The sequence below is a fragment of the Haemaphysalis longicornis genome, unplaced genomic scaffold (genome assembly GCF_048455015.1).
Source record: "Haemaphysalis longicornis isolate Haplotype H1 unplaced genomic scaffold, Haemaphysalis longicornis Haplotype H1 scaffold_5, whole genome shotgun sequence".
NCBI classification, from domain to species: Eukaryota; Metazoa; Arthropoda; class Arachnida; order Ixodida; family Ixodidae; genus Haemaphysalis; species Haemaphysalis longicornis.
In genome coordinates, this window is record NW_027526385.1 from 43,480,340 (window position 1) to 43,495,050 (window position 14,711).

At 46.6% G+C, this 14,711-nt stretch overlaps 1 protein-coding gene across 1 annotated transcript in view; it reads left to right on the forward strand.

Moving 5' to 3' along the window:
* The window catches only part of LOC144139661 (ATP-binding cassette sub-family A member 17-like), a 69,485-nt gene that overhangs the window by 32,094 nt on the left and 22,680 nt on the right, over positions 1-14,711 (forward strand). Inside the window, exons 7-8 of the mRNA XM_077671953.1 lie at positions 9,000-9,284; positions 11,910-12,121. Of these exons, the coding sequence (XP_077528079.1) occupies positions 9,000-9,284; positions 11,910-12,121 (497 nt within the window). The remainder of the gene's footprint in view (positions 1-8,999; positions 9,285-11,909; positions 12,122-14,711) is intronic.

Below are 14,711 nucleotides of genomic sequence, written 5' to 3' on the forward strand. Positions count from 1 at the left end.
CGCGCTCACTCAAACTCAAACTCACGCGTGAGTTTGAGTCCAAATGAGTCTGAGTGAGTGGACTCATGAGTGAGTTTGCCGACCTCTGGGCAGGAGGTGCGTGCACTGCGCACAGATTTGACTCGGTTGAGTGGCTACCCTCCTTCCCCCTCTCGGCTAGCCGAGTTCCCGCCGCTTCCAACCGCGTCGTCCGCGGAAACAATACCCCCCACTCCGCTGTCGCAGAGCGCTTCGCCTGCCGCATCGCCTCTCTCGGCCGACCCCAGCTCGAAGGTGGTTTCTTCGAAATCCCATCGCCTGGACCATCCGCCCCTGCACCTACCTCTGCAGCAACGCACTCCCAAGAACTCCGTACCGCGTCCCCTGGCTGTTGGTGTATCTGAGGGATCTGGTCTTGTGGCTGTCAGCCGTCGCAAGCCCCCAAAAGCTGTGTTTGTAACTAAGCTGGTTCCGTCTACAACTTCAGCTCAAGTCTTCGAGCACCTGTCCGGTGTGGGAGCCGCCCCGATTGTGTGCAAACGTTTAAAGACGAGGCATGTCTCTTACGCCTCTTCCTACGTCGCTGTGGACGACGCTTGTTTTGAGCGGCTCAAAGACCCTGCGCTGTGGCCTCGGCACTGTCTTTTCAAGCCCTTCCGTGGTGAATTGCATGAAAAAATGATTCATGCAGAGCAGCAACGACTTGATTATGATGGCAGGTAATAGTAACTTTGATCGCTTTTATCAGAACGTCCGTGGACTTCGCACAAAGTCAGCTGAATTTTTCTCAAGTGTCGTTTCTTCTTGCTGACCTAAATTATTCTGACAGAAACTTGGTTGTGCCCGGACATAAGTTCCAATACCTTGTTCCCTCCGCATTACCAATTTTTCCGGCATGACCGTGACCCGTTGCACGATAAACAACGGGGCGGTGGTGTGCTTATTGCCCTACATGACTCCATCAAGTGTAAACGCCGCCTTGACCTTGAATTAGAGAGTGAGTGAATTTGGTTAGAGGTGTTTTGTGATCGGGGTGAACGGCTCTTAGTGTGTACATACTACATTTCCCCTGAGACACATGCCAGTGAGTTCAGAAATATCCTTAACACAATCGAAACTACAGTAATATCTCACAGTGATCACCATTTCCTTGTCACTGGGGACTTTAACGCACCGGGGATTTCTTGGGAGACTCAGCGGGTCAGTCAGGCGTCTCAACCAATATCTCCGAAGTGTGACTTTCTATTTGATTTTATTTCCTTTACTTCCTTGCAGCAGTGCAACCTCATTAGGAATTCATGTGGGAACGTCTTAGATTTGTGTCTGACTAGCTTGGAAGCTGTCGTCGTCTCGCGCAGTGATACTAACCTTGTAAAACCGGACAAGTTTCATCCGTCATTACATATTTCATTGCCTAACGTATCTCTCCTTCATTACAGTCCCCCTGTTTGCACACCAGGAAGCAGAAGTTACGACTTTGCTCGTGGTGACTACATTGGTTTATTTTACTTTCTTAGTAACACTGATTGGTCACCAATAGCTAACCTCAACGACGTTGATGAACAGACCGATTTTTTTACTGAAGTTGTTCACGATGGCTTGAGGAGCTTTGTTCCCCGAAAATTTGAAAAGAAAGGCAATTTTCCGCGTTGGTTTTCTGCTGAACTTAAACGAGCTTTGGGGAGGAAAAATCGAGCGCACAAGCAAGCTAAGAAAACGGGGCAGGAAAGGTGGCAGAATGAGTTTCGTCAACTCAGATCTCTTTGTAAATGTCTGGTTAGGCGCGATAGGTCGAATTACATTGCCGCGGTTGAGGCTGATGCAACACGCAATGCAAAAGCTTTCTGGGGCCACGTCCGTTCTCAAACATGTAAAAATTCACCTGGGAACATTAACCTCATCGATGAACGAGGAGAGAGCATATCGGACGTTGCCAATGCCTTTGCGCGACAATTCCGTTCCACTTATGGCAACAACAGTGCAGCTTGCCCCCCTCCACAATCTCTAGGTTACTGTAAAAACTCAGAAGTGTTGGTTTCGGAAAGTCTCGTTTTGGAAGCTCTGAAACAATTGAAATCGTCATTTTCATGCGGCCCTGACGGCATTCCTTCTGCCGTACTGAAAGCGTTTGGTGATATCCTAGTTCCAGTATTGACGTGTATATTTCGAACTTCTCTCAAGTCTGGCAAGTTCCCCGCTAGATGGAAGAATGCAAGGGTTGTTCCTGTATTTAAGACAGGTTCAAAATTGGACCCCACGAACTACCGACCGATATCTATTCTATGTGCTGCTTCTAAATTGTTTGAGTCAATACTGCATAAACTACTCACATTCAGTATAAATACCACATTAATACCTCAACAGCATGGTTTTTTCGCGGGCCGATCGACCACTACCAATCTCGTCAACTTCATGCTGCCTGCTTCGGAAGCTGTGCAAGGGAGAGGTCAACTTGATGTAGTCTACTTTGATTTAAGCAAGGCTTTTGATGTCGTCTGCCACGAGCTCTTAGCCAAAAAACTATCTGAGCTTGATATACAACCATCCCTGATATCTCTTATATGCAATTATCTATGTGATAGGTCATGTTTCGTCCATGTAAATGGACAGTCTTCTCTTTCCTATGAGGTCACCAGTGGTGTCCCTCAGGGCTCAGTGCTCGGGCCACTTCTCTTCTCAATCTTTATAAATGAGGTCGCGACAATATTTAATGATTGTAATTTTCTTTTATATGCCGATCATGTAAAAATATTTAAATCTGTTTCCAACTCGGCCAGCTGTTCCGCTCTCCAGAGAGCAATCTCGTCCTTCTCGCATTGGTGCTCATGCAACAAACTCCTCATTAATACATCTAAAACTAAGGTAATGACATACACAAGAAAGACTGACAACATCTTGTTTCCCTATAACATCAACGGTGAATTACTCCCACGTGTGGTAGAGGTTAATGACCTAGGCGTCACTTTCGACAGTAAACTGAGCTTCTCTCCACATATTCAGGTAATTACTCGTAGAGCTCTTCGATCGCTTGGCGTTGTCTGTCGCGTGTCCAAGGAGGTCAAGGAGCCGCTTTCTCTTCTCAAGCTCTACACAACTATATGTCGTCCTCAGCTTGAATATGCATCTGTTATCTGGAACAGCACGAGCAAAACAAACCGTAAGCTTGTAGAAAGGGTTCAAAATAAGTTCATATCTAACTTCAACCATCGCTTTGGCGATAGTAGTAATTATAACCCTGGATCGCCCTCTTCATTGACGCTATCATGCTTAACTTCCAGGCGGAACAAGGCTGATATTCTCTTCCTCTTTAAAATTATGCACGGCATAGTGTCTTGTGGTGAGCTGCTACAACATGTTCGTCTTTATGTGCCGCAAAAGTGGACCAGGAAACATGATACCTTTTGCAACCCCAATTGTCTGCGTGTCTTGTGCCCTGTGTTCCGACTGCAATGCACGTACAATCGGTACTCGGATTACCTTGATATATTTAATGATTGCCCTACTCTGTTTCGCAAACATGTCTGTGAGTTTGTATTGGCGTAACTGCCAACTTTTCTTATTCTGCATTTGTCTTTTATCCTTGAGTTCATGCACTTAAATGACTTTCATTCCGTAACTTCAACATAAGCTATACTTTCGTTTTTTTTTCCTTTGTATTTTGTATTTTATTTTGTATTTGAGAGATGTGTACATTATGTTTCGTGTGTTTCTGTTTCCGTGCGCCAGCACAAAGGCCCCCCCCGGCTGTTCCTGGGCACGCAAATAAATGATTGATTGATTGATTGATTGATTGATTGATTGATTGATTGATTGATTGATTGATTGATTGATTGATTGATTGATTGATTGATTGATTGATTGATTGATTGATTGATTGATTGATTGATTGATTGATTGATTGATTGTTAGTGCAGGGCTGAATAGTGCTGTTTGTAGCTAAGGGTATGTGTATTTGTCTTACTCCGCTCACACAATCTTGCTATGCCACCTTTCTTCGTTTGCTCGTTACAGCGTTTGATTCAACTTCTCGTTTGTATAGCTTTTATCCTTACCTCACTATCTTCTAATTGTCTGTGTGTTCACTTAACTGGTACATTACTTGTGACTAATTCTTCCGTCCATAGCGTGGGATATCATTGTTATTACCGTTCTTTGTGCTTGTATTAGTGTAGCGTACTTTTAGGGATACGTGTTGTATCATGTCATTTTGTTTGTTTTTATGTTTTTTAGTGTACCAGCACTAAGACATCACCGTCGTTCCTAAACACTAAAAATAAATGGATTGATTGATTGATTGATTGATTGATTGATTGATTGATTGATTGATTGATTGATTGATTGATTGATTGATTGATTGATTGATTGATTGATTGATTGATTGATTGATTGATTGATTGATTGATTGAGCAACCTCCAAATAATTTTATTAGTATTTTAAAGATTGTATACCACCGATAAAGCGACATCGAATAAAGGACAGTAGCGTTGACTCTGTTCGGCGTTGACCTTACTGGTTCTTGTATAAACACACTCGGCGAGGAGTTGTGGGTAAACACAAGACCGCACCTTTCACGTTAAGCCAGAAGTGATCGCAGCATGCCTCGGCCGCTGTGATGACATCACAGGCCAAGCGATGCTTGCGTTGTCAAGCCCGGAGATATTGGCCAGCTAGGCCCGCATCTGTGTTTGCTGAAGTTACCCGTTTTGATTGATTGATTGATTGATTGATTGATTGATTGATTGATTGATTGATTGATTGATTGATTGATTGATTGATTGATTGATTGATTGATTGATTGATTGATTGATTGATTGATTGATTGATTGATTGATTGATTATGGGGTTTAACACACCGACGCTTCACGGGAGAGTAGGCGCGCCGTAGTGGAGGGCTCCGGATTAATTTTTACCACCTGGGGATCTTTAACGTGCGCCGAAATCTGGCACACACGGGCGTTTTTGCTTTTCGCCTCCATCAGAAAAGCGGCCGCCGCGGCCGGGGTTACCCGTTTTCTATTCGACTCGACAGAAGCCCTTAAATGATTTTCGAGGGGAAAACACAGGCTGAAGAGAGGAGAGCAGGGATTTTAAACGGAGGGAATATCAAGACCAAGAAGAGCAGAGGTGTTGAAATGATACAGTGAAAAGCTGCGGGTGATGTAAGGGCGTAGTTTATTTTAACATCGCGATTCAAGAATGTGATGACGCCAGTTTTATATTGCTTGATACAAACACCATGAAGCTTTGGATTTAGGCTTAGGGTCGCTTTTTCCTGGCTTTTTTTACACAGCTATTTGAAACACAGTAATTACTGATTACTTTGTTTACTCATTTCTACCTCAAAGTCGCACCCCGTGGGGTTTTAACACCAGAATTGGGCCTATACAGCAGCAGCTTGGCCAAAAGAACAAAATCTGGGTTATTGTAGGTAGGCATTTTTTATGGTAATCGAAGTTGATATGATGTTGTTTATTATAGCACAGGGTCGCGGGTTCGATTCCCGGCCGCGGTGGCCGCTTTTCTGATGGAGGCGAAAAGGAAAAACGCCCGTGTGTACGAGATTTCGGCGCACGTTAAAGATCCCCAGGTGGTCAAAATTAATCCGGAGCCCTCCACTACGGCGCGCCTCATCACCTGCGTTCCGTCGGCACGTTAAACCCTACAATCAATCAATCAATCGTTATTTATTATAACTATATGGTAGAGGGAATGTATGTTGTTTCAATTACAAGCAGTAGTAGCAGTAGTAGTAGTAGTAGTAGTAGTAGTAGTAGCAGTAGTAGTAGTAGTAGTAGTAGTAGTAGTAGTAGTAGTAGTAGTAGTAGTAGTAGTAGTAGTAGTAGTAGTAGTAGTATAAACGTTTCTTTGCAACAAACGGTAAAGGAGAGGGGGAGTGAGTCAGTGAAAAACTTTATTAAACGAGAGACCATGGGGCCCTGGGGGGAGCAAGGATGAGGGGAAAAGGGGAAGGTCACAACTCGCACAATGAACACAGTTGCAGTCTTGGGGTCCTAATCACAAAATGAACACATTAAAGACAGTCAGTGGCACCAAAATGCACAGTTCACACTTAAATGTACAGTTCACACTGTAGACAATGTGGTTCACAGTGAAAACAGTGCACGCTATGATCCCCTGCGCTGGTCTTAAGGTGATCTTCCCCTATTGTTGGCGTCCCTAGTCCGTAATTCCATGGCCTGCCGCAGCTCGAACAGCCCGGGTCACCAGGCCACGCTGGTTCTCCAGGACCGCGCTGGTCACCACGGCCTCCCACTGCTCCGGTGATGGAGCCAGGACCTCCGGTAGTTCCTTAGTGCCCTTACAAGCAGTAAAGATAAAAAAATAGCATCGAAAAGTAGAAGCGCGGGAGATTGGGTGCGCAGGTGCCATTGTTTCGTTACTGGCACGACACAACTTGCAGTGAAGCTGCAGCCCAGTAGAAATATATTTAATAAGGTTTCTTCTTTCGAGTTAATACTTCCATAACAGTTTTCTTCTTGCAGGTGCCATCGCCCTGGTCTTTGTCCAGTTCGGGCTACTGGCGATCCTATCGGCCTACGTAATCGCTTACTCTACGAGTACCATCGAGGCAGCGTGCGCCACAACATTGATTTTGTACTCAGTCCTCGGTAAGGATCCCGAGCACGAGTCATGATTGTAGTGCTAACTAAACGTGCGCGAATATTTGAAACTTCGAATTCTTTGCAACAGGGTTTTGCTATTTCATTCGACCTGCAGTGCAGTATTGCCATTCGAAGTACTCGACTATTTCAATCGACGCAGCATGAAGGTTGACTGTGTCGCACATTATGCGAACTTTCACGCTTTTTGTGGACTGTTTTGCATTACTTCAAAGCTGTTCAAGAAAGCCCAGCACTTAGAAGCCTTGGGCAAAGATGCCGTAATGGTTTCGCCTGTAAAATGCGGAAGCAGACGTAAGCGCCCATAGCAATTTCTGGTGCCATTTTGTTATCGAGCACTAGTGCGTGAACACTCATGTGTTGATACCTGACTGCCTTAGGTATCATTTCTTTTTTAGCAATGTTTTAGGAACTGTGTACTTACTAAAGCGGAGATATTCCTATTCGTAAATATTCGAATCGATTCGCAGTCAGGTTTTACTATTCGTATTAGAATTCAAGTCCTAAATTTGATATTCCCACACCTCTAGTGTTAATCCCCGAGGAGTTCACACACAGGTGTCGGAATTCGCATTGCAGGGCGCGTGCATTGCAGCATCCAATAAAATAGTATCGCGGAATACCCATAAGTGGAACAAACGGTTGCTAACAAAATTTTAAAGAGGATAGTCTTTCTTGGGCTACTTAAACCCAAAACTTTTGGTCTGTCTGTATGTCTGTCTGTCTGTCTGTCTGTGACTCGATTCAGCCACCCGGCCAAAGTAAAATGCTAACTGCGCAATAGTCTTATATACTCACAGCCAAATGTAAACGTCTAAGCCCGGTTTATATGTTCATACTTGAAATTAGTACACAAGGGATATTTACAGTGTTCCTTTATTAAAAAATTCCTGGATGCTTGGTTTTTCGATAGCAAATGATATTCTACATCTACTGTAGAACAACGCGTACGGCCTGCTGTTGCCCGCGCCACCTCCGGGCGGCATATGAGAAATCACGCGGCAACAGCAAAGAAAGGTTCCACTAGCTAGGTTTCACGTTCTGCTTGGAACGCACGTGAATCACGGCAACGCGGTTCTATAAGCCTTGAAGTCGGCCGCCTCGATTCACGCGCGTCTCCGCCGTACTGCAGCGCTGGCATCGAGGAACCCCGCTAGTAGCAGTGGAACGCGGCAAATTCAAATCGCCTTGAGCAAACCTTCAGTGTGTTTACCTTGGGATGAGCGCGACGGAACAGGAACAGCATGAGAGGTGAGGGGCAAAGCGAATGGGGGCATTTCCTTGGTAAATGTCTACAAAGACTATCGTCTTTTGACGACATTTGCAGCGAAAGGAGCAGGCCATTTTTTTATGGGTAGCGCTGGTTGTAATTTAGCTCGCTTCTGCCTAACACGTTCAAGCATCGTTAACCGTACGCTTATCGCGCTCGGAACTCAACAAAGTAGATAAATATTGGCTCATCTTGCACAAGTGGAGCAAAGCTGGAGAAACAGAGCTGGCAGCGCCATCTCCCTTCGTCGGAGAGCCGGCTGTTGCACCTTACATGGGGTCCCGAACTTGACGCTGAAAGTTCTCCATGACTGACAAGCCCGGGTCGTTTTGTCCACAGCCTTTCACATCTCTCCCAAAGTGGACCGAGTTAGCACGCGCTAGAACCCGCCGCAACCGGCTTCGCGAACTCGGCGCCTGAAGCACGAATTCGGCGTCTGTGCACTCCCCACTTCAGGCGCGAACGAACGAGAACTGGCGAGTAGAAGAGCGTGCGACAGATCACGCCACTAACGCTAAGCAGAGTGTTTCCGAAGGGCGAGCTGGCCAACGCCGGGTGCTTTTCACGAGGCCCACCCTCACGTTGTACGAGCCTCCTCCTCACGTGGTACGAGCCCTCACGTGGTACGAGCCCTCGCAAAAGCCTAGCTGACGCCAGGTGCTCCCCACGAGGCACACGCTCACGTGCGCTCGGCCTTGTTTCTTTGTATTTTTTTTCTGGCAACGTTATGCGGCGGAACTACAATGATTAAACAGCTCCGCTGTTAAAAATTAACCTGTCTACAAGCCGACATGTCAAGGTTGTCGGCCGCTGAACAATGATGACCACCGCCAAAAAACCAAGCTTTCAGTCTTTACATTTCCCTTCCCGCCATAGATCGTTTTGTTACTATTCCAATGCTTTGCCTAATCCTCGCAAACCCCTGAAAACCGTGTACCCAATGGGACTGCTGAACAACTCATCTCATTGTTGATGTATGTTTTAACACTCTCTTGGAGCGTTTCACCAATGTCTCTATATATTTTGTTGTGTTGTACCTTAGACTAACTCTGTTAGTGTAAAATCCCCAGCTCAGCCACCCATATCTCGCAAACTTGTTTCACCTCAGGCACGGTGACGCTGAAGGTGCTCCTGTACCTGCTTAAGGACGGCACAAACTTGAGCCTCCTGTGCACGGCCCTGCCCCCGTGCGCGGTGCCCATGGCGGTGATCAAAGTGATGGTCCTCGAGTGGGTGCACGACACGTGCGACCTCTTGGCCACCACGGTCATCGATAAGGACAACCGCACGGCACTGCGCGCCTTCTGCCTCGAAGCGGCCAACTTCCTGGAGATCTACCAGCAGAACCAGTATTCCGGGCTCACCGGGCTGCCCGTCGAAAAGTGCTGCGCCAGTGAGCGCCTTCCACACCATTATCCTCGAAACCATAAGTCTGAAAATCTCAAAAGAGACAAGAAACACGCTGTGAATATCAGTGCTTCGCCTGTGGGGCACGCGTGTTATTCGGTTAACCCTTTGATGCCCAAAAGCTTATTGTTTTACTTAAGCGTCCGAGACGTTTTTTTGTGATCTAAGACTTCCGACATCGCAAATATCAATTCAGAAAAAAATTTGGTGCATTAGGACGGACACTAGGACACAGTGGGCACTGGAAAACACTAGGCACTGGTTGCCCATATATCAATTGAACAAAAGCTACCTTGACCACCATGATTTATGGTTCAAGTGAAGACAATAATGTAACGTTTGTATTGCTATCATTTGTAACAACAATGAAATTGCACAATTTCGGTGGCTGTCACTAGCCTATTGAGCCACCCGGGCTTGACACACGTAAACAATATCTTTTTTTTTAGAATACGGAAGTACGTGCTGCCTTCTTTTGTTTAATTTTTAAAGGTCCGGGATCTTTTGTCTGTCAATAGATGGCGTTAAATGTCGAAAATCGACAATGTGAGAGAGAAAAAAATATTGAGTTGTTGCTCCTGAGCAACACTAGGCCTAAGAGGACATACGACAAAGATAAAGACACCTGCATGGTGGTCACCTTCTGGGTCTCATTATCGCAGGGTACCGTCGAAGACAATCTTCTGGGTCTACAGCAACGGCAGTTAGCACTTTTCAAAGCATTTGTTATGCTACTCGATTGACTCAAGAGTCAGCACTTTTGAAGCACTCTGCTCTTCGCAAGGATAGTTTTGAGCCACTACATTGTGCGCTTGCACCATATATGTAGGCCGACCCATCGAGAGAACATGTAACATTCGCTTGCTGAGCCTAGGTACGTGACATCGCGTGCCAGGATATGTCCATATCATAATACAAAGCTGAACACACAAAGTAAGTGCACTCAAAGTAGCGACGGAGAACGGGAACAGAAACCTTCCTTCCGTGTTTTGTCTATATATATATATATATATATATATATATATATATATATATATATATATATATATATATATATATATATATATATATATATTGCAGACATGTCTGCACTCGTTTCGCATTTACTCGCTGCTGCTATAACGCAATGTCCCGCAAAAGCGGTGTAATTATTGGGATCCGTACCGAGATGCAACTCTAGTCTCCCGCCAGTAAAGGAAGCAATAGTGTATATGGCAATGGCTATCGTAACCGCAAAACGTAGCCCAAAGAGATGAGAGGACAGTGATAACTCAGAGAAGTCCGTGTATAGTTAAATACAAGAAAAAACGATCTTCGAAAACAGGGCAGAGCAGAATGTGGCAAACAGTTTTGCTTCTTCACCTAGTTCTTCTTCTCAGTCATGTTTATCGCGTTTCTTTCTCTTTTTTTTACAATTGAGACAAGCACATTGGTCAAACTACACAGTTCGCGATATTTCATTGGCTGTCTCCCAAATTGTGATGTTATTATGGTTCGAATAGTTTTACGTTCAGTCCTGTTGAAGCATTACATTAGGTTTGTAGTATAGTCACTCGTGTCAACCTATCGATCGTTAGCACACGTTTGCACGTGTGGTATCCATTGAAAAGTTTAGCTGTCAATTTCTTCACTTGGCAACACTGGAAACAGCCACGGACATGGCCGTGGCGCCACAAACATGGAGCGGCTTGTGACAATGCGCCCGCACGCCGAACAAAAAAAAAACAAAAACAAAAAAGACTGCCGTGCGCCTGCTCCGTTTCAACCCGATTCTCAACGGTGGTGTCAACAGAGATGTTATAAATCACACTCACATTGGACTCGAGGCATCGCTTCCCGTTCGGTAGGGTAGAGCTTGGAACGTCCAACACAAATCCCGTGCTTAGCACGGACAAGTACCGCCATCCCGCGGAGCCCGGCGTAACCAGTGACGGCGCAATCACATGGTTTCCTGCATGCGCGCCCAGCCCATGAATACAAGCTATATGTTAGACACGTACGCACCCCCTGAATGGTACCACAAATGCCAAAAGCACAGGGAAATGTCACAGGAGTGCGCGGGCGCTGGCGTAAGTACCAAGTGCTGTGGAAAATGACACCTGCAAGGAAACTGCGCGCCCTCCCGTAATGGCCTCTAGCGTCACTAAATAAAGGCTTCTAGAGTATCGGCACTCTTTTCTCTCATTGTTACGTACCGCCAGGATTTTCATTGGTCGGTCGGCACCACGTGATGTCTGTTTACATATGGGCACAGCCATTTTGTTTCTGGGCGCCTCTTCTCTCTCCTCTCTCTCTCTCTCTCTCTCTCTCTCTGCTACGGGGACGCTAGAGAGCTGCCGGTCACACTCTGCCCGTCACAACCGGCGGCGGTTTCGTTGGCAGAGATGGTAACACTGCAAGCCAGAAACAAAATGGCCCCCAGACGCTTCCGATGGGTGCACGAAGTGGCGCTACTCTTAAGCGTAGCTTATTTGGTGACGCTAATGGCCCCCGTTTAAATTGCGCAGCTGAAGGGCTAGCTTTGGGCGTCGAATTCGCAACAATTTTGTTAAGAAGGAGGCAGCAGACTGTCACACTTCGCTCAGCGTAGCTTTCTGAACCCTGATTGCAGCCCTGGACGAAAGCTATACCGAGAACTGGAGCCCGTTCCAGTTGCACTTGGCAGCGGCGGGCTTGGACATGTGCTTCCTGCTAGCGGAGCTGGTGCTGCTCTTCACCTACCTCAGCTGGAGGAACTCGGGGTACTTCCTCTGCTCGGACAAAGTAGGCACACTGGGCGAGCAGCTCTGGACGGACACGGAAGTCGACATGGAAAAGCGCAAGGTGCGCAGCTCGCTGTCGGACTGCTGCAGTATATTAAAGCACCACTTTCTTCCACCGCTTTCGCGGAGGATGCGCAAGTTAAAGGGACCCTGTAACACTTTTTTTTTCAACTTTTTTCGAAATCTTAAATGCTTGCAGACCGTAGTCGCCCAACACACCCAGTACGTCTGTATAAAACAACAGATAAAGCACTGGAGACCTGCCAGCATCTTTCCCGGCGATCTCCTGATGACGTCACAGATTCTTTTTTTTTTACTGGCGGCCGCCGATCTAACCCCACGGAACATTGACTTAGCGATTAAAGTGGCGACTCTAGTCCCATTTCATCGTATCACATCCATGCTGACGTGCAGTTTACACATTGATAACTATGGCTCTATAGTTCATCTCACAAGCTAGCTGCAGCACTGTGGAGGCTACATTGTTGACAATAGTGCGCCCACTGAGGGCGCCTAATCCGCCGTGAAGGAAGTCTTGAAAGGACACTCCCTTCTCCCCTCTCGGCAAGTGGCACCGCACGGCCCCGGCACCTTTTGTCGCTTCCTTCGCGGTGAGTTAGGCGCCCTGAGGGGGACATCAATGTAGCCTCCATAGTGCTGCAGCTAACTTGTGATATGAACTATAGTGCTTGCCCGTATTACTTCATTCCAGCCAGGCGCGCTAAATTTGAGTTTTCAATATTTCATGCGTTCTTTCGATATAAAAACGTCTGACGTGGCTGGAATGGAGCTCGGTGAGTCAGCAAAGGCCAGTTCTTTGAAATCAAGCAAATTGTATTTTGTCTCCGTGGCACGTGCCTTTAGAGAAGCGTAAATTCCGCTTTGCTATACGCGTTCTACGGAGAAAATATTGAAGGCCTATGAGCTGCGGCAAAGGGAAAACGGAAGCAGAAACTGAGACACGCGCAGTCTCAGCCCTTTCGTGAGCAGCGAAAGTTATTCATACAAAGCGGTATTGTTGAAGAAATGAAAATACATTTCGTTGCCTCCAGTGGAAGCGATAAGTTTCGAACCTTGCGCGATGCACTTTATATAACTGTAGACTTCAGCCGTCAGCAACGATGGCAATGATGATTTTAAAACTTTGGACCGAAGAACCTCACTGCGTCATGAGTCCACAAACCTGGTTGTTTCGGTTAAAAAAATGACCGCGTGTCAGCTTACCTCACTGGAAATGCCTTCGAAAGACGATAGTCTTGAACAAGAGTGCGAAGCTGAACGAATCGGTGAGAATTCACGATTAAAACAGCGCAAGGGACAGGACGAGAAAATCGGGCAAGGACGGGCGCTGCGAAATATATATGAAAAAGCAACAGCACAAGCAAAACAAGAAAGGTAAACAAAGGTTACAAAGAGGTTACTAAACAGCGATGCCACCCACTGCATCCACACCGCCCGTCCTTGTTAGCTTTTCTTGTTCTGTCCCCTTACGCTATTTTAAGGAGTCATGAAGAGAAACTAAAACTTCGTTTAATTTGAAAGAACTAGGATTCAGTATCTCACTCAACTCCATTGCAGCCACAAAAGATGTTTTTTAACGAAAAAAAAGCAACAAGTATTTAAGAACTTCCAAATTTTGCGCCACAGTGACGTGTTATGAGCAAGAATGACGTCACACGGGCCAACAATAAAACATAATTTTCAGTGCGTTAACTCCAGGTTAGCATTCAAGTGATGTGGTCAAATGGAACTAGAGGCCCCATTACAGACGTCCAGTCATGTGTCGTCGCGACAGGTCAGTTAGGCGGCCGCCAATCGCACAAACAAGGTTCCGTGACGTCATAGAAAAGTTGCGGGAAATTGGCTAGGGGGTCGCGACTGCTTCACACGTTTTCTTTCATATCTCCGTTATTTGTTCGAAGATTGCGATGATATTGGTATCATTGTTATCGCGACTAAGCAGTCTGTCTAATAAACCCAACTTGTATTTTATCTTCATGGCTACTTTAACCACGATAATCTTCTGCAGCGTAATTGCCTCACTTCCCTTTACCGTACACGCCTCACGCTCGTCGCCCCCCGTCTCGTTCCTCGTGGACTGGACCGTACTGGAAATTACTTTATTTGAATAAAACCTGCAGTAGGCTGGAGTCTGTTTCGACCCCGCCCCAACGTGGCCCGCCGTCACATCTTATCTGCGGCCCTACTAAGCGCTAGCGCCTTTGCGGAGCCCGTGCCTTTCAAGCGCAATGAAGACCCGCTGGATGTCCCACGCTTGATCCATTTTGTTGGTTGACTCGATGGCTCTTTGGAGTTCCGCCGGGTACGAAACTTGCGCCGTCTCCATAAGTCGAAGGCACAGTCCCACATGACGTGCCACCGGTTGGCCGGCCCTTTGTTACATACGCTGCATTGGGCATTTGGGTATTCGTCGGGGTACATATGGTGTAGCGCTGCCGGTGACGCGACCGACGCCGTCCGTAACCTTGTGAGATACGTTGCCTCTTCGCGACCCAACGCCCGGTAGGGCGGCGGATACGCTCTTCTCATCAGCAGCATATTCTTGAGTGCTTCGCCGTAACCCCTGGGTCTGTCTTTAGTCCCCACCCACCATGTCCACTCGGGACGACTCCCCACACTGGGGGCGCGGA